Genomic DNA, 23,368 nt, shown 5'->3' on the forward strand with positions numbered 1-23,368 from the left:
CCCACTGCCGCACCCCACAGTGCCACAGAGCACATCTTCAAAACCCAAGAGTTACTTCCTATTAAAAGCCTTCCTAGAGTCTGGGAGAAAATATTTGCAAAACACATATCTGATAAAGGATCTATATAAGGAGCTCTCAGAACTTAATAGAAGAAAACAGGCAACTCTTTTTTTTTTTTCAAATGTGCCAAAGAAGAGATACAGAGGAAGTACGTGCAGAGATGCCCAACATCTGTCATTGGCAAAATGCAAATTCAAGCCACAAGGAGCTACACCTCTCAGGATGGCTAACACTGGGGGGGAAAAACCCCAAACTGACAATACCAAATGCTGACAAGGCTATGAAGCAAGGAGAACCCACATACGTGGCTGGTGGGAATACAGGATAATATAGCCATTTCAGAAAACAGTTTGGCAGTTTGTTATAAAGTTATACATACCCGGTGACCTAGAAATCCCATGGGAGATACTTGCCAAAGAGAAACAAAAGCACGTGTCTACACACACACCTCTATGTGACTGTTCACAGCAGCTTTATTCAAAACGGCCCGAACTGGAAACAATCCAGATGTCCTTCACCTGGGAAATGGGTTTTCAAAAAGCCTGCGGGACGTCCATACGGAGGAATACAGCCCAGCATTCCAAGGAGCTGCTGTTCCGCACGACCACACGGGTGGACCTCAACAGCATCGCATAAAATGTAAGAAAAGATGCAGAATTCTACATATGGCGCGATTCCACTCACACAACATTCTGGAAAAGGCAAAACTATAGGGATGGAAATCCCGGCAGTAGCGGCCAGAGGCTGGGGGAGGGGAAGGAGATTGACTGCAAACGGCACAAGGAAGCCCCTTGGGGCGAGTGCCACATTCTACATCTTGCCTGCCTTGGTGATTACGTGACCATAGGCATTTGTCAAAACGTGTGGAACTATATTCCTATAAAGGGTGAATTTTACTGTACGCAGTGATACTATTATAAATCTGACTTTTAAAGAAAACCTCCCGTGGCTTTTCGCAGGCAGGATAAACTCTCAGCAGCTGAGCTTGGCACTCGGAGTCCCTGAGGACTGACCTAGCCAGTCTCATCAGCCCTCTTCTCTGCTATTCTCCCTGTACGCGCTCCACACGTCATCCAATGTGAGCCATCTCGTCTCTTCCAGACACGTCCTCAGCTTTTTTTCACTCCGTCCTTTACGCATGCTCTTCTCCATCCTAAATGTTTTCTCCTCCCTGGAAAGAAGTAAACCCTCCTGGAAAGACCACAGCTTGGAGCAGCTGGACTAGTGAGGCAGCCCTGCTCTGCCACGGCAGACAGAGTGCAAAAATGGTCCCAGTCTCTGTTCTCCGTGTATCCGCGCCCTTTGCAACGTGATGCTGCAGCTTCCCCCATCCAGACGTAGCGTCTGCTCGCCGCCCCCTCGCCTTGAATATGGGCCGGACTTGTAGCTTGCTTTGGCCAACAGACTGTGGAAGAAGTCATGGTGTGCCACTCTGAGCCTCGGCTGCGAAAGGCCTTGAACACGGCCTCTCTCCAACCCCTGCGTCCTCTGTGAGAACAAGCCTGGGCTGGACTGCTGAAGGGTGAGTCCCTGTGGAAGGGCGTCTAGGTGTCCCATCCAAGCCCATCCCAGACCAGCCAGCCCCAGCCAACCAAAAGACCCATCTCCTCCCCTGACCCAGAGCCCATTTTTTAGGGTCTACTGTAAAGTCTCATTACCCCCTAAGGTCCCTGTCTGAGCAACTGCGATTTCAGACATGAAGAAGTAAAGCCAAGTCCCACCCCCAATTTTACATCTTCCCAGCGGCCCTTTCCTCCTCCCGTGTTGACAGCACTCTGAGCACAGCTTGTTGGCTACTTGAATTGCAGGTATCTGTCTGCAAAAAAGCCAAACTCCTACATTACGACGCCGCAGTCCCGCTGTGCCATCTCTCTCCATCACTTGCCGCCTCCTCTCCTGTGCCCCGCCCGCCCACCACTCAGCTGCCCCCAACGAGCCAGGCTTGTTCATCCCTCCATGCCCACGCCAGCAGCCTGGGACACCCTCCAACTCTGCAAAACCTTCCCGGGCAGACTGCGGCTCCTCTCTCTGCACACCTTGCTCCCACTGCATCTTTCTGGGCCCTCTGTTGTGGACCTGATTCTAAACCAATCCCTCCCTCTGCCCCATTTGCCTAGGACTTTCTGAGCAAAACCCCCTGGCCCCCTGGTCCCTAGCAATCGTTGGCTTACATTTAACTGGCTCGTCAACCTCTATGTCTTCCCTGCCTCCTGCCCTCATCCAAGGTCAACCTTTTCCTGCACTCGGGAGACTGCCCCTCCGGCCTGAACAAGGAGTGGGTTCCACCACTTTGCAATGGAATCACCTGTTTCTTCCTTGCCCATCAACCTGGAAACATGCTCAAGCCTCTATCCCCACCCACTCCTACCAAAAATAAAGGAGGATAGAAGTTAGGAAGGAAGGGAGGAAGGAAAGGTAAAAATATGACCTCCTCTCCTCTCTGCCTTCCCTTGGAGCTTAAGGCCCCATATTTCCTTGGTGCCACTTTGCCTCTATGGCAGTCACCAGACTCCCACAGTAAATGTGTAGTGGGATTGTGGAGGGAGGGGACTCCGTGCTGAGCTTCCTAAGGGTTCCCTCTTCTAGCCCAAACTCCTAAATCTCCCACCAAAGCAGCATATACCAGGGCCCAGGACGTCAGAGGAAACTGACCCGTCGGGGACGGTGGAGTGAGGACGGGGAGACGAGTCACAGTGAGGGCTTTCTCTGCCTTCGCCTGCCTGGGTTGGAAGAGCCCCCCCCCCCCCGGTCTCATCGTCCAGAAGGCCGCGGGGAAAGATCGAGGGAAGTGTCTCGGTGTGGAGACAGAAGTCCTGGCTCCACTTGCCCTGATGCTCCCTCTTAGCTGCTCTGTCACTCTAGGAAGGGGTGAGCATCTCCGCAGGAAGCCGGGCGCCACTGAGGGGCAGAGCTGGTGGCTGGCTCACTTCCACCATGTCCCAGCAGCCAGGATGGGCCTGGCACGCAGCAGCTGGGCCGTGACCCTCTGAAGCCTCCGCACGTGAATGCCACTGACTGGCAGTGGCTTTTTAGGAAATCGCTCTCCAGATTTCAGTTGTCCCAACTGGAAAACATCGAGAGTCAGATCTCCCTTTTAAAGTCGTTGTATATAGTAAGTGCCTACAAAATCACTTGGTAGGTTATACATGTGCTCCAAGAATAATTATCGTTATTATTACAAAGATTGGATATTTAGGATTTCAACTTCAGATTTCCGGACAAGGAACATGGCTTTAGTTTAAAATGGGAAAAAGGTAGTATGCATGCTGAAGTATTCAGGAGGAAATGTATTGATGTCTGCCGTCTACTTGACACGTATCAAATCATAAGACGATTCACAGAGGAACAAAAGAGGATTAATAGAGGGACAGAAGGACGGAGAGGTAGAGAGGGGTGTCATGGAGCAAGAAGAGTAACATGAATGATACACTCTCAGAGGCAAGTGTAGAGGTGTGTATGGTAAAAATCCTTTCCATTTTTCTGTCTGCCTGAAATTTTTCATAATAAAAAACTGTCAGGTGAAAAATCTTAAAAGGAAAAATAATCTTCTGTCAAATCAAACTGGAAGTTTCCCATGGGTTCCTCTCATGGAGTCATCCAGACTCTGGACCATCTCATCCGTTAATGCCCTGACTCACCCTTTAACGAATATTCCTTGAGCTCCTTCTGCGCAGGCCAGGGAGACTCTCGAGCTCCAGAATCGAGAAGCTGTATCTAGGAGGGACCCCAGCATGCGAATACATAGTTACAACGCAAGGGGGAAAAGTGCCTCGACCGGGGGATCACAAGAGATGGAGAATAGACACTCTCTGGACAAATCGGGAAAGGGTTCCTACTTAAGCAGAGTTGGGGAGAATGAATAGGAGTTTTCCAGACAGGAACCAGCAGGAGGGTGTTCCAAGAACAGGTCACTGCGTGGCCCGAGCATGGAGGGTGGTGCAAAGGGTGGCCTGGCTAGAGCACAGAGTGCTCTTGTCCACACAGCAGGAGGGTGGGCCGGATGGAATAGAAAGACCTGGCTGTGGGGCACCTGGCTGGCTCAGTGGGTAGAACATGAGACTCTCGATCTCAGGGTCATTAGTTCAAGTCCCAGGTTGGGTTCGGAGACTACTTAAAAAAAAAAAAAAAGAGGGGGCACCTGGGTACCTCAGTCCGTTGAGCATCTGACTCTTGGTTTCGGATCAGGTCATCATCTCAGAGTAGTGGGATGGAGCCCCGCCCTGGGCTCCATGGTCAGCGGGGAGTCTGCTGGAGATTCTCTCTCCTTCTCCCTCTGCTCCTCCCCCCACTCACATGCACTCTCTCTCTCTAATAAATACATAAAATCTTTTTAAAAAGAAAGAAACATTAAAATCAGAAATCTGTTTAAAAAAAAAAAAAAAAGACCTGGCTGTAAGAGCCAGAAAGGTGGCCAGATGGAAACCGTGGTCCATGAGTCAGTCAAGCACATTTATGAAACACCTACCGCATACCCAGCTCTAAAGAATGAAAACCTAAAGGCTACCCTTCCCACACAGGCACTGCATCCAGGCTGCCAAGCTGGAAGACCAGAACCCTGTGGTCTGGCAGGAAAGGCAGGTGAGGCTTGGAGACTGAGAGGTGACAGATAAGCTGTCAGTACACACCCAGAAAGAGATTTCACAACTCTCCCACACACGCACTTCCTCCCATGCACTGGAGACAGCAAGCGTTTGAGGGCGTGTTGTGTTCTGCCGTCGGTGGCCTCCTCCAAAATTCTGGCCCAGGAGGAGAGGCCGAAGCCCAGGGTCAGAGTCAAGGGCACCGTTTCTGCCCTGCCTCTACTTGGCAGTCACTTCCTCTCCAAGCCTCACTCACGCACACGTAAGGCAGGGGAGATGGCACTGACATTCACCCTTTGCCTTCGATGGCACGTGCATGGCCCGTGGACTTTGTATGCGTCCCCACCCACGGGCGCGTCACCAAAACCAGCACACAGGGGCCGCGGGCAGGGATTAACAAGAGCGAGTCAGCCCCGAGTTGTCAGGATCCAGGGAGAACCCCTCCATCCTCCCGTCTCCCTCTGTTTTTGCTCATTCTTGACTCCCCCTTTATTTTTACGTGTTTTGATTTTTTTTTTTTTAAGATTTTATTTATTTATTCGACAGAGATAGAGACAGCCAGCGAGAGAGGGAACACAAGCAGGGGGAGTGGGAGAGGAAGAAGCAGGCTCATAGCAGAGGAGCCTGATGTGGGGCTCGATCCCAGAACGCCGGGATCACGCCCTGAGCCGAAGGCAGACGCTTAACCGCTGTGCCACCCAGGCGCCCCTTGATTTTTTTTTTTTAACTTCTAGAATCAAGTGGCTTCTTTTGCTTTATCTGCTTTCAATCTTTCTCGTTTAATATCATAAGCAATTAAAGTTATAAATTTCGCTCCAACCGGTGCTTTAACAATATTACATAGATTTTGATATAGAGTTTTCATCGTAATTAATTTCTAAAGAGTGTGTAATTTCAGACTCGACTTTCTCTTAGACCCAAGAGCTATTGAGAAGTGTGCTTCCTCATTTCCAAATACTTGGTTTGGGGGACTATCCTTTTTATCATTAATGTCTTGTTTTAGTGTACTATGTTTAGAAAAAGTGACCTCAAATTTTCTATATAGGATGTTTCAAACTTAGACATTTTTTAATGAGATTTTCTTAGAGGATTGACTTTTATAAATGTTCCATGAGTATCCGAAAATAATATGGAGGTAAAGTACACCTATTCAAATCCTCCAAATAATTATTTATATAGCCTTATCTGTCAAATCCTCAAACAAGTCTATTCAGAATTCTCATTATGATTGTGGGAGTTCATCACTGTTATCTTGGGTGTGTAAAGGTTCAAAGTTATTACAACTTCTTTATGGATTTTATTGTTAATCATGATGAAATACCCAGCTTTGTCCCATTTTATATTTTTGCCTTGAATTCTACTACGATTGGTATTTGTGTTTCCACTTTTTCTTTTTGTTGCGGGTTACGTTTATCTGGTCTCTCATCGCCAGATGTATTCTTACGTACTTTGTCTTCCCCTTTCTTGGGCTCTCCATGCTAATTCACTTTCCATATGATTGGAATATATCTCCCAGCACTATTTTCAGAAAAGACACATTTGGTATATAACCTAAATCCTTGTGCATCTCTAATTACCTTGCACTTGAATGACAGTTTGGCTAGATAGAGAATTCTTTTTTTTTTTTTTTAAGATTTTATTTATTTATGTGACAGAGAGACAGCCAGCGAGAGAGGGAGCACAAGCAGAGGGAGTGGGAGAGGAAGAAGCAGGCTCCCAGCGGAGGAGCCCGATGTGGGGCTCGATCCCGGAACGCCGGGACCACGCCCTGAGCCGAAGGCAGACGGTGAAGGACTGCGCCACCCAGGCACCCAGCTAGATAGAGAATTCTATACACAGTGTTTTCTATCCACGCGCCAGAAGAGAAGCCCAAAACATGTCGGATTGTCTTTTATTTAAGTTATAGTTTATTTGTCTTTTTAGAAGTGATACTTAAAAGATTTTTATTTTACCTTTGAAACTTGGAAATTCCACACTTTAAGTGAACTGAATGCATACATTAACTTCTCTCCCTCGTGAAATCCCACTAAAACAAGAGTAAAGGAATAACAATTTTAAAAGCGTACATTCGCAGGGACAAAAAGAATAGTAGAAGCAACTGGAAAAAAAATATTTTGGAGGTTAAGAAAAGCAGATGGAAGAGCGGTAACTAACTTAACAGACCCGAGGATGCTAAGCCCTAAGCCAGCAGAAGATAAATTTAGGAATTCCCTCACTCCAGCGGCTGAAGAATCGGCAGCACCAGGTCTCCCTGCAACTGAGAGAGAGAATGGAGCCAAAAACAAGGCTATTGATTGAGAGTCTGTGTAGTATTGGTTTCCCTCCCCACTCCCTGCAGACAGACGAGTGCCTTTCATGAGTGAAGATTGGAGAATTTACTCTGATATCTCTGATAGAGATGGTCTCTGTACAGGATGACACCAGGCACAGGTGATATCACGAGTACCATATTTAAAACAGAATCAAATGGAAGTTCAATCCCTAAATATCAAGACCTCTAGGCTCTTCTCCTCCACTTAGAGCTCTGGTAGCCAGGCTTAGATCCCCCAGAAGAGTTTTCTCCCACCAAAGTAAAAGACAAAGGTCTAACAACACTGACACTGAAAACAGTGAAAACACCCAGCTTGCCCATCCTATGGTGAAGTCCATCATCAACCAGTGCCCCAGACCTTTCAGTGGGATGTTTAGTTAGACATGAATGCACAGCCGAGAAATACCAGACATTTGAGAAAAATTTCTGATATGGAATATTGAGGCCAAAACAAATATATGGGGGGTGGGGTGGGGAGAAAACGATTTGATGAAAGGAGACAATGTTGGGCAAACTTGTCTTCATAATATCTTCAAAGTATGAGCAAACGTTGTATCCATGAAATAAGAGAATAGTGTTACTAAAACATTAAGAAAACAAAAAAGAGCAATTAGAAAGTAAAATATAAATCAGAAAATGAAAAACTCAGTGAGTGAATGAGAGAACGTTTCTGGCCACCCGAAAAAAAATCAGCAGCTCAGATGTACCCAGGATGGAACCAAGCACAGAGCAGACTTTTCAAACGAATCAGTCAGTGAAAGTGGTTATCAGGGAATCCTTTTTCCCACCTTTGACCTACCTACTGTGCCTTGTGACACAGTCCTCCTGACCCAAGAGAGAGCCCGAGTGGGTCAGGATTACATGCACAATGCCAAATCAGAACCCCAGGGAGAATCATGCACCAGCCTGACAATGAGACACCCAGGGGATCTGCTGGTTGACTTCCATTCAGTGGCATTCATAGGCCTTAATTAAGCCTGACCATATCCCTGTAGGGTATAAATCATTCCCATTTTACAGATGGGAAAACTGAGGTCTGAAAAACAAAGCGTGACTCTAGGCTGGAGATGGATCTATTTTTTTTTTTTGTAAAGATTTTATTTACTTATTTGACAGAGAGATTGACAGCCAGCGAGAGAGGGAGCACAAGCAGGGGGAGTGGGAGAGGAAGAAGCAGGCTCATAGCGGAGGAGCCCGATGTGGGGCTGGATCGCATAACGCCGGGATCACGCCCTGAGCCGAAGGCAGACGCTTAACCGCTGTGCCACCCAGGCGCCCCTGGAGATGGATGTAGATGGAGAACGTACAATTTGTGTAGTCTGTCTCGAGAGCGCTTGTCCTCTATTTGCCTTATTCTTTTTTTCTGATTATAAAAATGTTATATGTTTATTTTGAAAAATCTAAACATCTCAGAAATAGAGCAAACAAAGTAGAATGCAAAAGACCCTGGTAACCCTCCAGAGGTAACCAGAAGCAGCAGCTTGGGGCCTCATTCTCCAGAGTATACTGTCTACGCATATGGAAATATATTTTTAATAGGATCGTTATTCTTCTATTTTTAATATTCATATGTATTTACTCTTTCAGATGAAGTTTATGATGAATGTAACCATCCCCTTGAAATCTGCTAAAGTGGCATTAAATACATGCATCAATGGGGAGAGTTACTGTTTTTCCAATATTGAATCTTTCCATCCATGACATGATATTCCCTCTAGTTCAAGCCTTTTCCGACATCTTTTTGTAAAGGTTTATATTTGTCTTCATGTGTGCCTTAACTGTGCCTTACTAAGTTTATCCCAATGCATTTTATCATCAGTGCTGCTACTAAGAATGAGATCATGTTTTTCTTCTCAGTTATGTTTTCTATGAGTTATGGCCTCCGTATCAGAGGAAACTCTTCACCTTTACAGTTTTAAAATGAATTCTCTCGGACTATTTTAGGTAAACACATTATAAACCGTGATGATTTGCTCTTCCTTAAGAGCTTTATTTCCTATTTGTTTTTCTTGTCTTACTGCATTCGCTGGACCCTCCACAACAGCGCTGAATAATGACACAAGCATCCCTGTCTTGTTCTTGACTTCATGAGAAGCCCTTAGCATTTTACTATTGTATTTAATAGTTTGGCCTCCTCTTTAAAAGCCCCTTCCTCCGCCTCCCCCGGGACTCAAATGCCCTCCTATCTCTCACCCATCCCTGTCAAATTTCCTTCTTCGTAGACACTTTTCCTTAGGTCTTTGACAGCAGAGGGTGAGTTAAACTGCTGTCGTTTCCTGGTAAATGGGCAGGCTCAGCCTCTGTAAAGACCTTACCCTTTATATAAATAGAACTTCGAATTCCGCCAGGGCACAGCCGCTGCTAAGGGACAGGGAAGGTGGCCCTTGCAGCATACCTGCCAAACAGCATCCACAGGCAGAGCACTTTACAAGCATCCTCTCCTTCAGTCCTCAAAGCAGACTCTACAAGGTGGGTTGTTTTGTTCACGCTCATTTTTCAGAGCAAAGTCTGTCTCCCAAGTAGCGCGTCCTAGGTCACAGCTAAGTAGCAGGCAGAATTCTACACCAGGTTACAAAGGAAGTCCTATAACCTCACAAGCCTGAGTCTTGGGTGTGATCACAGTGGTGAAGGGGAAGCTCAGACCCAAGGAGAAGGCAGACGTTCAGGGGAGAAAGCTGAGGGTCTAATGGGATGGGGCATCCTTCCCTGCCCTGCAGGGCTTTGCTGAGCAAACAGTATAGAATGGAGCTTTGCCGACAGGGTGGCCGGGGAGCAGTGGCCCTACAGGAAATAGGGCATGGCGCTCTTCTTGGGAAACTGAGCAAGCTGCTTGCATTAGGGGGAACCGGTGAGAAACCTGACAGCTCCTACCACAAAGCCCAGAGAGATCTCGGAATTGGAGGCACCAGTAACTCAAAAAGCAGGTGCAAGACCAATGGCTGCAAACAGAGGGAAAGTTAGACACTCACACACACACACACACACACACACACACACACACACACACACCACTCCTTGTGCACCCCACAGAAGACTAGAGGTTTAGTATGCAGAGTGGCTCCAGAGCAGGGAGACTGGGCACAGTGGAAGGTAGGCAGACAGACACCCTCATCAGAATAGAGGAAGTAGATGGAAATCCATACACTGCTTGGGATCCCCCAACCTCCTCCCCCTAAATACCAGCAACCACATTCACCCACCCCAGGACCTAGGATCATTTTCTGGAGAAGCTGAAAGCACAGAGAAACACGCAGGACCAGACCCCCATCATCTAATCACTCCCGGTGAAGCCACCGACTGACAAGCCCCACCCAGACTCACAGCATTGTTTAGTGCTTTCCTCTTAAACGCGAACAACACAAGTCAAAGAAATAAGGAACTTGGAAGAAGGGCAGGCCCTGCAGGGAGCAAAAGGAAACTGAAGGGAAATTGTCATTGTCATTTTCAGATCAAAGAACATATGGCATACAATACACTGAACTGGGGGCTAGGAAAAGAAAGGAAAGGAGAAAAAAGAAAAGAAAGAGAAAAGAAAGCAATCCACAACACTCAAGAGCTCTTGCAAACTATAAAACATGGAGCCAAAGTTTCAAAAGGCAATAGTAGGGTTCAAAGATAAAGACAAGGGAAATTTACCAAAGAGTAGGATGGAAAAGGCAGAGATGGGAAATAAGAAAAAAACAAGATAAGAAAGCTAAAGCATCGAACCAAGATATCTAACCTTCATCTAAGAGAGGGGAGAGAAAGCAGAGGGGAGGAAATCACCAAAGACAGAAATGCAAGTAGTTTTCCCAGAAAATTGTCCCAGATGGAAGGAACCCACTAAGTGCCCAAAACTGTAGGTGAAAACACTCACACTAGGACTATTTAAGACTAAATTTCATCATGAAATTTCAGCACACAAAGGACAAAGAGAAGATCCAAATGTTTTTAGAGAGGAAGATGCAGACTGCAGACAAAGGACAGACAACCAGAATGGCGTAGGAATTCTCAGCCGTGCTTGAAGCTCAAAGGCAACGGGACAAAGTCTTCAAAATGCTGAGGGAAAAGTATTTCCAACCTAAAATCTTATTTCCAAGCAAACTCTTGATCAGTTCTGCAGGTAGGAAAAAAATTTTGTTTCAAGCATGCTGTCTGTTAAAACCGTTACCTTCCATTACCTTTTCTTAAACCGCCCCCCCCCCCAAAGGGCCTAAATCAAGGAGGAAGACACAACGGGACGATGTTGCTAAAAAATAAGCATTTAAAAGTTGGCTTTCCCTGGGGCGCCTGGGTGGCACAGCGGTTAAGCGTCTGCCTTCGGCTCAGGGCGTGATCCCGGCGTTCTGGGATCGAGCCCCACATCAGGCTCCTCTGCTGGGAGCCTGCTTCTTCCTCTCCCACTCCCCCTGCCTGTGTTCCCTCTCTCGCTGACTGTCTCTATCTCTGTCAAATAATAAAATAAAATCTTTTAAAAAAAAAAAGTTGGCTTTCCCTGAGCAATCTGGTCCTCATGCCCTCACCGCATTTGCTGACAACGAAATGACCTAGAAATGCATGTTTATTCACATTTTAACATTTCCGAAATTGAGATAATGTTGCAACTGACGGCAGGAGCCCGCATTTGCAAGCTGCTTTGTAGTTAGCCTGGCATTTCACGCACCTTTCCTCCTCAGGCTTCACCCCAGCTTACCAAGCCCATCGTGAACACCGAGAAACTGAGGCCCTGCACGGCGAAGCCGCCCAAGTAGCACCTTGAGTCCCTTTTCCTTACCAGGAGCTTTAGACAGAGCCTCTCATTTGGGGCTCCACGTCCTCTGCTCATCTGACAGTTGAGGGAAAGGAGGCTCAGAGAGGTCAAGGGAGGCGCCCCACCTCACACAGCCAGTAAGCAGCACGGCCAGGATCTGAACTCTCTCCGCTGCCTCACTGTTGGGCTGGCCCTAGAGGCCGCAGCTCTGTTCCCATGGGAAGCGAGCACAAGGTGGTGGGGGGTGGGGGGTAGGAAAGCCCTTGCCCCTCTGCCAGAGCTCCAGGAGCACTCACTGCATGAGCCTGTCCCTGGCTGGGTCTGAGGGGTAGCGCTTGGAGCCACCCAGGAACAGGGACCGGTAGCGCTGTCGACAGTCCTTGGTCTCCGCCAGCCAGGTGTTGAGGTAACGGCCCACACCTACGGGGTTCTGCACCGGGGAGAGGACGGCAGGACGTTAGCAAGCCAGAGCCCTGGCTTGGAGACGTGAACTCAGGCCCCCCACTCTCCCCACACTGCTCCCTACTCCACCTGTTATGGGTTGAACTGTGTCTTCCAGAGAGATGTGTAGGAGCCCTAACCCCCCAGTACCTCAGCGTGTGACCTCATCTGGGAACAGTTGCTGATGTCATTGGTTACGGCGAGATCCAATGAGACTGGCGTCCTCATACAAGAGACACACAGGGGGAAGGACAGCCCTGAGACAACGATGACAAGGACAGAGGCAGACTGAATGACACATCTACACGCCAAGGAACTCAAAAATCGCCCGCCACCACCGCAAGCGGGAAAGAGGCCAGGAAGGATTCCCGCTGCAGGCTTCAGAGGGGGCGACCCGGCCTCCAGACTGTGACGGGGTCAGTGACTGCTGCGGGAAGCCGCCTCGTTTGAGGAACTTTGTCAGGGCGGCTGGAGAACGTTAATACACCGTCCCTCCCAGAGACCCGGGTCGTGGATACGAGAGGCACCAACAGAGACGTTCAGAGAGGACAGGCCACCTGCCCAGACCAACCAGCAAGGGCGGCAGAATGGCGGGCTGGCAACCCCAGCACCCGCAGAGCAGCGGTGCCAGCGGCGGCCTGGGAGACGCCAGGAGCCAGACAGGGTCTGATGTGCTGCCCACAAGGGAAAGGCCTGTCTTGTCGGGGAGCCAGATCCCGGTGTTGCGCCTCCTGCCCTGGGGCAGGGCGGGCTCAAGCCTGGACCCTGGACCTCACCTCAGCCCCTCGCACTCAGGAGTGGCCAGCCCTGCGGTAGCAGCGTCTGGCTCTTATCCAAATACCTTATTTGGGGTCCCCACGTGAAGACCCTCTCCCCTGAAGGAGGTGCCAGCTTGGCGTGAGAAAAAGCAGCTTGCAGAGAGCTGACCAGCTGGTCCTCCTGAGAATCAGGCAGGGAGACAGGGTGTGGGCCCAGCGGGGGCCAAGCCATCACCCCGGGAGATGAGCTGGTGGGGTGGAAGAGGGGTGCAAGAGGAGGCAGCAGGAACCCAGTGCGAAGGCAGGTGCAGGGGTGCAAGTGGAGGCAGCGGGAACACAGTGGGAAGGCAGGTCAGTTAAAAGCAGGACAGTCCCCGGGTAAACCAGGAGGGACCTAAAGAAGAAGCAGTTGTCCAAAGCCAGGCAAAACTAACCCGCGCTACTGCAAGTCGGATGAGGCTACCTGACGGGGAGGGAGGTATGTGTTGTGGGGCTCCCGGGGCGCTGGAAACGTGCTCTTCCGTGCTCTGGGGGCTGGGTGCACGGATGAGTCCATTCTGCGGCCGTTCGTGGAGCTGTTCACATAGGATTCATGCACCTCTCTGTGTGATTATGAGAACCCAATAAGAAGTGCACTTAAAGACTGAAGGGCAAGAGTAAGAAACAGGATGAGGTCGATGGGCAATGGCATTTGTGTAAATTAAGAAGGCAGGCACATGCAACCCGAGAGCTTAGCTGTTTTACAAACACTAACGAAAGGTTACATCACACACGTGGGGATGGCTGCCTCTGGGGACGGGGCGGGAGACCAAAGGGGTCCTTGCTCAACCAAGGATGAGAAGGGGGCCAACTCCACTAGCTGCCCCAGAGGCCCCAAGACACATACAAAGAGAAGGGAGGGAGCATCCCCCAGGGAGAGTAAGAGACTAGCTCTGGGGTGATGTCCTTTAGGACAATGGTTCTCAAAGTGTGGCCCCCGGGGCAGCGGCGGCAGCAGCATCACCTGGGAATGTGTTAGAAATTCAAATACCCAGGCTCCACTACAGGCTACCGAATCAGACGCCCTGGCACGGCGCCCAGCCATCTGTGTTTTAACAAGCCCTCCAAGAGGATGCTGATGCCCACTCAAGTTTGGAAACCAGCGCCGTAGAGAAATAAGATAGCGGGAATTGGTGTTTGTCCCTTGGGGAGAAAGAAGTGGGTTCGGGCCCATACAGAGCATCAGTTCCCAGGGGCAAGGAGGGCTTGGGGCTGCCTCTAGAGGCAGGAGAGGGTTCTCTGCCCATCACCACGTAACTCCCACCCCAGACCCACTCACCCAACTTCCCAAAATCATCTGGTAAGCCTTTAAGCCCATCCGCTTGGAAGACAGCAGGAATGGTGGCTGGTTGACATGTTTGCATTCCTTCTTTGGAGGAAGCCACGAACCGGGACCAGATGTGGCCTAGGGGTAAGAAATGAAGGCTGAAAACTGGAGAGGTCCGGCAGTGGTCAGCCTGGGGCCAGGGCAGGGGAGGGCTCCTGGAGGCTGACATCGTCCACTTGGCAGCCCTGGTCCTTGAGCCGAAAACAGTGGGCGGTACCCAGCCACCTCCCACCCACCAGGAGCCCATCCTTCCAGTGGTAAAGGGGCCCTGTGGTGCCCTCATAACCCATGCCACCCACTCTAACCCCACCCATCAGCCTAACACCTCTTTCCAGGTTTCTAAGTGTACCACGGCCTGGCAGGGCCATAGAGGCATTTCCAACCTGGAAAGTGAAAGCCACACAGACTTTGGAGCTAGACGAGCTGGCTTCCTTCTCATACTTGCTGGGGGAGCCTGGGCAAATCCCTTCCCATCTCTGGGCCTCAGTTTCCTTTGGTGAAATGCAAATGATAACTCTCACTTTGGGGTGCCTAAAGGTGCCTGGCCCAGAGGAGGCATTCGGAAATGTTGGCACCCTTTTTCATTCCTCTGGACCCTCCTGTTTTCCCAAGCCCTAAGCAGTTCTCCCTGGGGGGGCAAGCCATGCCTGGGGGGGCTATCCAGGTCACCGGCTGCCCCACCCCCAGAGAGGAGCACACCGCTCCCTTGGAGGGAGCAGGTGGGCAGTCCCCTGTCAGGGTAGACCCCTTATTCACACTCTGCCCTGCCCCATGATCCCTTGGCGTCTCTGGGAGAGAGGGGCACTTCGTAGGTTCCAGGCCCCACACTGCCAGCTCCAGTCCTTCACCTCTAACTCTCAAGCCACCTGGTTATGCTCAAAGGACAAGCAAGTAAACTGAGCCTCAGAGAGTGGGAGGGACTTACTCAGAGTGACAAGACAGGCAAGGCCAGAACTGGAAACGAGGTGGGTCTGACACCCAAGGCTGAGCTTTCCCCTGAAATCTCCAGCCCCATCCCACGTCAGCCCCACAGGACAGCCCCCTCCCAAGAGAAGAAGGAAGGAAGGTCATTTGGCCGGGGCGGGGGGGGGGGGAGTGTTGGACACTGACTAGTTTTCGGGGACACTGGCTAAGGGTAGCCCAGTAAATCCTTTCTGTAGGGGTTTCCGGGTTGCGAGAAATTTTCGAAAAAACCCCGCGCTTCTTATTGTGACGTGAGTTAAGTTCTTCCACGAAGCTTGTAAAATTCATTAGTTCTCGGGGCTTTTTTTTCTGAGAAACAGAAGAAAAACAAAAAGGTGTCTGTTAGGCCAGGAAAATCCGAGTGCTCTCTCTGGACCTTCAGCAGCAGAGAAAAGCAGGTGACCACACAAGGAGGCCTCACCTTCCTCCCTGCGTTCCCACGTCCCCAAGCTGGGTGGGCAGAGCCGCGGCCCCGGCCGGGGGCAGGGGGAGTCTCACAGCGTCTCTCGCAGCCCCCACCTCTGTGCCCCCGGACAACGTAACCATCATCCGTTTGCAGGGTCCTTCATTTTTGTGCCATTTAAACGGCATGTACGGCCTTAGCCCTGTTCTCAGCAGGCACAGTAGCCCAAATAGCTAAAAACCAGCGTGATGGGGGAACACGGAGGGCTCTTAGCGCTGCGAAACTACCCTGTAGGATACTATCATCATGGACACATTTGTCCAAACCTGTAGAAGACACGATCCCAAGAGTGAATCCTCAGGTGGACTGTGGACTTCGGGTGACAATGATGTCAGTATATTGTACCACGTCTGTCCCTCCTGGGTGGGCTGTGGCCCGTGGCCCGTGGGGGACGCCGGGCGTGGAGGGGGCAGCGAGGATACATAGGAACTCTGGACTTTCTGCTCACCTGTGCTGTGCATCTAAAAATGCTCCAAAAATTAAAGCCCATTGTTTCTTAGATAATAAAAAGCGTGATCATGCGGCCTGGGCCCAATAAGGGTGCAAGCAGGCTGGGGGCCTGTGGAGGGTCCCAAGGCCCCGCTATGCTGGACGGGACCACGTCAGTAGCTGGCCACGGGGCCATCTGGGAGGCCCTGGAGAGGAGCCGGGTGGGAAGGCTCATTCCACGGCGAGCCGCCAATTGGTCTGAAGTCTGTCAACATTTCACCACCAGCAGCCCGTCCTCACCACCTGCCGACACTCTGTGTAGTGTTTACTCATATTGTGTGTCCTTTTCCACTGGAGTAGAAGTGCCACAGGGGCAGTCATCCCTGTGACTCTGGCCTGGCCCCAAACTACACAGTGAGGGAAGGCACCGTGGAGACAAAATGAGCAGGCCTTGGGACAGACACCTACCTCCGGTCGCTACGAGGGGAGACAGCAAAGCCCCCCATGCCACAGCTTGCACAACAGCAGCATGACCGGTGCGGGAAAGGGGGGCAGCGAGTTAAGATTCTACCTCTGTTTGCCCGTCCTCCCGGCCTTCTAGGTGCCTGGCCCTAGGTGTTAGCACTGCCGCTAACGTGGCCAGCGAGCTGGGCCTACGACGCCTGGCAAGGGCTTCCAAATAGCCGGGCACCCACACCTGCGCCGTCAAGGACCCCGTGGCCCTGTGGCCGGTCTTGCATCCAGCCCTGGCACTGTGACCCCCGTGCGTCCTCGGCGGTTCGTGCAGGTGAAGTCAGACAGACGTGCTGGCGTTCGGATCCCAGCTCCGCTCCTTCCCAGCGGCGCGGCCACCCCACTTCCTCACCCAACACAGGGAGCCACGTGCCGCCGCGGCTGCGCGGGGGAAGTGAGCACACAGGGTGGGGGTGCTCCTGGTGTCGGGGAGCGAGGCCGGCCATCCTGCTGCAGAAGCATGCTCCCCACCTCGCCTGGGTACACACCTCCACTGAGTAATGTCCGTAAGGCTGGGGCTTGCTTCGGGCACCTGAGAACATGTCGTAAAAGCCACGGGTGCCCACGGATTTCTCCAGGTATGCCTCAATGCCACTTTTGAAAGAGTAGGTGCCTGGTGCCAGACCACTCCCCTGGAACAGAACACAGATGACAGTCCCCCAGGAGAACTGCTGATGTAGGCCCATCGCCCCCCGGGGACTCAGTTTCCCCACCTGCCCCGGGAGTCCCTCCCTTGCCCCCGCCGCCCCAGGACTACGCAGGAAGGCAGGAAAGTCCCAGCCAGGTGAGGGGGTACCTGATGAGCCAGGGGGGGCGCCTTGTTGGTCATCCGACACATGAGGCCTTCAGAACGAGAGCGGCCGCAGGCTTTCTCCTCCAGCTTTGTGTATGGGTTGCCCTTCACCCCATAATTTCCAGGGCCTGGATAGTAGTTCTGTGGGGGGAGGGAGGGACGGAAAGGTCATCAGTCCTGCTCCTTATGTGGAGTGTGTCTGAGGAAGAGAAGCCCGTGGCAGGGGAACAGGATGTTCAGGGCCCCTGTGTGTCAACCAACCCCCAACACACAACATGGTTGGTCTCAACACAGCTCCACCACTGTTCAATCCTTCAGTTCCAGGTTCAGACTCTTCCCCAGGCCCCCCGGCCTGTCCAACTGGTTTCATACTGCTCCCTGCCTACATCCCACACTCCAGCCAAATTGGGTTCCTTGCTGGTCGCCAAATACATACCATCCCGCCAACCTCCTAGCCTGTGTTTGCTGGTGCCGTTACCACCACCCAAAATGCCCTACCTGCCTTCTTTGCCTTGCAAAATTTTAATTCTGGGGCACTTGGGTGGCTCAGTCGGTTGAGCATCCAACTCTTGGTTTTGGCTCAGGTCATGATTTCCCTGTTGGGAGATTGAGCCCCTGGGTAGGACTTCTCGCTCAGAGGGAGTCTGCTTCTCCTCTCCCCCTCACTCTGCACCCCGCCCCCGGCCCCACTCTCTCTCTCTCTCAAATAAATCTTTAAAAAGGAAAAGAAAAGAAAAACCTAATTCTGCAAAGCCAGCCAAATGTCATCTTTCCTGGGAATGAAGTCTTCCTTATTACCCCAGACAGTCCCTGGTAGTCTTAGAAATGTCACCTATTACACCCATTTTATAGCCCTGCATTTGCATGAATGGGGTTCTCACTGTGCTACGAACAGTGCTATGACCTGGAAGAATCTGGAGTTCTGGGTTTAGATCCTGGCTCTGCTGCTTCATAGCTAAGTGACCTTAGAAGCACTAAGAGACTTAGTGCTTCTAAGCCTCGTGGTCCATAATTGTAACATGGAGATGGTAATACTTTTCTTCCCGGGTAATGAGGAGGAAATTAAATAATGCCTATAAGACCTCCTGCACGGTGCTCAGCCCATACTGGGCACCAACACCTAAGTCAGGGAGGGATGCCTGTCTTGGGGGCCAGGAGGAGAGGTTGAGTGGGTAGGAGAGATGGAGAACTGCAGCTGGAACGAGCGTTTGGGGGTTCCACTGCCAGGGTGGGAAGTCTGGTCTCTGTAAGTGGAGTGAGGGGAGCCACCCTGCAGTGCAGGTGGGTAGGTGGGTGGGTGTGGGGAGGTAGTCCTTGAATGAACACCTGAAGGTTTGCTGCTGCGCTGCACCTCTCAGCCACACGAGGTCGCTGCCGCCCCACGGATGGCTCAGTCCTGTCCATCTCTGATGGGAACCAGCGCTGGGGAAGCAGCCCTACAGGGCTAGATGGAGGGGCAGGGAGCTCTGCCGGGGGAGTTGGGCCACTAAGGCATCAGAGGACAAGACGACACGTTGTCTCCTTCCAGGGCCCGAGGTTCCCAGTGTGCTCAGGAGAAGAGCCCCCGGGGAGGAAGCTGGGCGCCTGCGCGGTGTGTTAGGTGCTCCAGAAGCCTCAGCACGTTGGTCCTGGAGGTGACCCAATGGGATCAAATCAGCACCATCTGCAATTAGCAGATGGAGAAACTGAGTCTCAGCGTCAGACCTCAAGTCCAAGGTCCTACCTCCAGAAAGGAGCAAGAGCTAGGGTTCCAACTGCAAAATCCCTGCCCTTCCTGAACTGTTTTGCAGGCACTTTAGTCCCCGGAGCCAGAGGGCCGTGACCTTAGAAGGGCCGGTTACAGCAGAGAGCGACCACTGCGCCTGGAGTCCACAGACTGTGCCGAGCCCAGAGCTCTGGGCTCATCTCTTCCCTCAAGCCTGTAGGTTTAAAGGTGGAGTAACACACCTGGGCTGATGTGAAAGTCCATGATTTTAATCGGAATGTTGGCTGTCAGCGCGTCGGGGACCCAGGCAGCAGTGATTAATTCTCGGGGAGGTGTGTGGGAATGTAGGAATTGGCAGAGATTATTTTTAGCTGGACCAGTGGAGGGGTCGGAACTCTGCACAGGGGGCATCTGTAGCCCAGAGGAGGCCATCTGGTTCCCAGCCCAGGTCTCACAGCAAGAAGACAGAAAACGGGTCTTGGACATGGGATTGCCTTCTGCACCGCCCGGGGCAGGGCCACCTCCTTGAGCTCACCGTCCTGCCCTGAGCCCAGGAGGGCAGCTGGGAGAAACCCCACAGGGCCTGGGGGAGGTTACTGCAGGAGCAGATAGGGGGACAAAGGGGGAGTAGAGCCAGCTGGAAGGGAGGGTAGGCCGTGCAAACTTTCAGCCTACTCAGCCAACACTCACAGACACCCCGGGGCTGGGGGCTGGGGACCCGGGAAGAAAGCATCAGACTTGTCCCTCTGCCACCATCTGGGCCGGGTTCCAACATTAGACTCTGTCCTCCAGGGGCCGTCAAGGAACAAAATGCCAGTGAGCCCGCCTGTGTGTGAAGTGCAGTGCCTACGTATGGACGCCCTTGGATTCAAATCCTGCTTGTGCCTCTCATAGCTCTGTGACCCTGGGCGGTGGCTGAAGCTCTCTGTGCTCGTTCGCTCCTCTGTAAAGCAGGGATAATGATAGTGCCTACTCTGTGGGGTCGCTGGAGGATTAGGTTAATTGGTACACTCTGGTGCTTAGGACAGCACCTGGCGCGTGGCAAGTGCTGCGTTAGGCGTCAGTGGTTCTTACTTCGGATTGGAAGGTAATGACTCGGGTTGAAATGCCTCGGGGCCTCCCCCTCCCTATGCTGCAGTGGCAGCTTCTGTGCCCGAAGACGCGAAGAGTCATTTCCAGGCTTCACGGTGGTAAGGCGGAGAGAAAGGGCCTGGCTTTGGGGATGGACAGTCCCTGCTTGCCAGCCGTGCAGCCTGAGGCAAGGGGTTCCCCCTCTCTGAGCCTCCAGGGCCTCATCTGGAGTGGCCGCAAACACTTAGCATGTTTGGGGACAGCAAGTGCTTAGTAGGCCTGCGCGTACTTATTCAGTCCACAAATACCGACTGTGCGCCCACTGTGTGCCCAGCACTGCTAAGACCTGGGAATCCCGCAGTGAGCCGAGCAGGCAGATGTCGTCTACCCTCAGGGGCTGATGTCCAGTGGGGCAGAAACCCTAGACACACAACCACGATCGGGACTCCTAGGAAAGGGAGATGTCTGTCACCTCGTGGGGGTCAGGCAGGCTTCCTGGAGGAAGTGACCTTGGAGCTGACAGCTGAGGGTTGACCAAGGGGCAGCTGGGGAGCGGGCAGGGGGAGGGAGAGGAAGGACACTTCTGGCAGAGGGAATGGCGGGAGCCAAGCCCCCGTTGAAAGAGCTTGGCCGGTTTGGGAGCTGGAAGGAGACCAAGAGCGTCCAGTGCAGAGAGCACCGGGGCGGGGGACGAGGGCCACTGAGTAAACCGCAGTATGTACGCTGCTCCAGGATGCGGTGACTTCTGCCTTCTCCCTCGTGCCCTTACTGAGCTTGAACCCCACTCTGTTCTCCCCACATGGGATGATCGTCCCCACTCACACGGATGCCACCCCACCCCTCACCACCATCACCTCCCATCTGGATGCCTCCAAGCCTCACCCCCAGGAGCAGAGTACTCCTCTGAAAATGTATCAGGCCCTTCCCCTGTCCATACACTCCACTGTCCTCCCACAGCGCCCAGAATCCATCCTGAAGCCCCCACCTTGCTGCAAGGTCCTGCCCTCTGGCCCTCACTCCTTTGCCATCTCTCCTCCTTCCGCCTTCACCTCCCCCTCTGTTCACACTGGCCTCCTGCCCTCTGGTCCAACTCCAGGCCTACGCCTGCTGTTCCCGCTGCCTAGAACGCTCTCCCACAGCTGCCATGAATCTCCAGAGCTCACCTCCTGCAGGTTTTGCTCAAATGTCACCTCCTCCCAGAGGTCTTCCCTGACCACCCTATAAATTGCACCCCCATCACTCTGTACCCCTTCCCTGTCTCATTTTTCCTCACGGTCCTGATCATATAGGATTTGCTTCTCTGTACCATTGTTTCTTCTACTAGGGCCCCAGTTCCAGGAGGGAAGGGGCCTTGTCTTCATCACTGCTCGGTCCCCAAGCCCAAGAACAGTGCATGGCACTTAGTGGGTGCTCATGCGTTATTTGCTGGCTAGACAGATGGACATATAAATGGATGAGTTTGTTGAGCACCTAATGTATGCTGGACTCTGTTCTGGGGATTCGGAGATGAACCAGACCCATCCTTGCCAGCAGGGAGCTCCTGGGCTGGTGGGGGAGACAGTACAGGGACATACGACAGTCCCTGGGCTTGAGGCTGGGACACTGGAAAGCAGAAGGCAGAGGGCTTTGGGGGACCCAGAGGAGAGCTTGGCTGAGCCTGAGGAGGAGATGGTATGAGGAGGGGCATGTCCAGCACCAGCCAGGCTGCATGCTCTGCAGACAGAGGGGAGGGTGCGTGGGCCCCTCCCCAGTACATGAGGACACCTACCCCAATGAGTCCTCGGAAGCGAATCTCCCCTGAGCTGAGCAGCCCCCGGGTGCTGCAGGGTTTCTCCTTCAGCTGTTCTAAGAAGTCTTTGAGGTTGTAGGAGCCGGGCCCCAGCTTCTCCTTCTGCCCCAAGAGAAGAAAGCAGAAGGTGAAAACCTGCAACTTGGGAATGTCCACCCGGGAAGGAGTCTGGAGGGTGGTGGCATTCCCTAAGGGAGGAGCTCAGCCGGGCCTGGGAGGACTCACCTGCAGCTGCTTCTCTTTCATGATGGCCTGGTACTGGAAGTGGGGCAGCTGGGTCAGCCGGACGGCTTCCTGCGCCCTGGCCCAGCCTGTGCCCACCTCCTTTTTGAGCTTCTTCTTGCTAAAGCAGGTCTCCTTGGAGCCGTAGGTTCCAGGTCCTATGTGGGACTGAGTCAGAGCACAGTCACACCCACCCAGTCTGCCCACAGAGTGACTTCCTCCCCAGGCCGCCGCCCTGAGCTGGGGGTGGGGCAGACAGTCCGACCCCGCTGTGGCCCCTACCCCTGGTCCCGAACCCGGCACCTAGGGGCATGGCACTCAAGGTACCATCACAACATCCTCTGCCATTGTTCCCCTACAACAGGGAAGGGTAGCACCTCGTTGGTAGCCCACAGCCAGTTCTTGCAGGAAAGGAAATCGCCCCCCCCCCCGGGCTCTGTGGCCCCAACCCATGCCGTCCTCACCCAGTCCTACATTTATCAACACATCTAAGGACCCGGCTCTGAGCCAAGCTCTGTGCTCCCCACTGGGGGCTTAGAGAGGCGTAAGGCACGCCCCTGACACAGCTCAGCAACAGCCGCGCCCCGCGAGGGGCAGAGGGGACCGCAGGGAAGCTGTGCAAACTCACCAGGTCCACAGAATGAAGCCTGGAGTACGGGGCCTCCGTGAAGGTGCTGAACTTCTTCCGGTTGGGGTACACGGCGGAGACATCAAACCTAGGGAAGGACAGAGGCCCAGTGAGAGCCCGACGCCTGGCCCCGGTCCTGGTGTGGGCAGTTCTGGGGGGTTGCGGGGTTGGCTTCCCAGAGGAGCTGGCCAGTGGAGAAGGAGCAGGGCTGCTCCGACCCCAGCGTCTCTGTCCTTCCGGCTTCTCTCTCCCTGGACACCACCCTTGCCTGGTCCCCTCCCCTCTGCTGGGGGCCTTAACTCAAAAGTCACCTTCTCCAGCTCCTCCTCCAGCTTGCTTTCTCTCTATCACTACCCAGCATTTTTTATGTATTTTCTTCCTGCTTTATTATCCACTCCAACCACCCCTCCCCACGAGAATGCTAACTCCGGACTACAGAGGTTTGCTGTTTGTTCACTGCTGTGTCCGCAGATGCTAGAACTGTGCCTGGCACGCAGTAGGCGGTACACGTCGCTCCCATAAATGTTCGGGTGAAGGACCCCCGGG

General features: G+C 52.6%; 1 protein-coding gene across 1 annotated transcript in view; it reads right to left on the bottom strand.

Moving 5' to 3' along the window:
- Window positions 1–517: 517 nt before the first annotated feature.
- LEXM (lymphocyte expansion molecule) overlaps window positions 518–23,368 on the bottom strand; it is a 23,082-nt gene continuing 231 nt past the window's right edge. The window contains exons 2-10 of the mRNA XM_040626594.1: window positions 22,823–22,910; window positions 22,198–22,497; window positions 21,952–22,074; window positions 17,411–17,548; window positions 17,103–17,246; window positions 15,357–15,518; window positions 14,199–14,324; window positions 11,978–12,111; window positions 518–1,466 (exon numbers count right to left, since the gene is read on the bottom strand). Coding sequence (XP_040482528.1) covers window positions 1,283–1,466; window positions 11,978–12,111; window positions 14,199–14,324; window positions 15,357–15,518; window positions 17,103–17,246; window positions 17,411–17,548; window positions 21,952–22,074; window positions 22,198–22,497; window positions 22,823–22,910 — 1,399 coding nt within the window. The 3' untranslated portion in view covers window positions 518–1,282. The remainder of the gene's footprint in view (window positions 1,467–11,977; window positions 12,112–14,198; window positions 14,325–15,356; window positions 15,519–17,102; window positions 17,247–17,410; window positions 17,549–21,951; window positions 22,075–22,197; window positions 22,498–22,822; window positions 22,911–23,368) is intronic.

This window comes from Ursus maritimus, unplaced genomic scaffold (assembly GCF_017311325.1).
Source record: "Ursus maritimus isolate PB19 unplaced genomic scaffold, ASM1731132v1 scaffold_12, whole genome shotgun sequence".
NCBI classification, from domain to species: domain Eukaryota; kingdom Metazoa; phylum Chordata; class Mammalia; order Carnivora; family Ursidae; genus Ursus; species Ursus maritimus.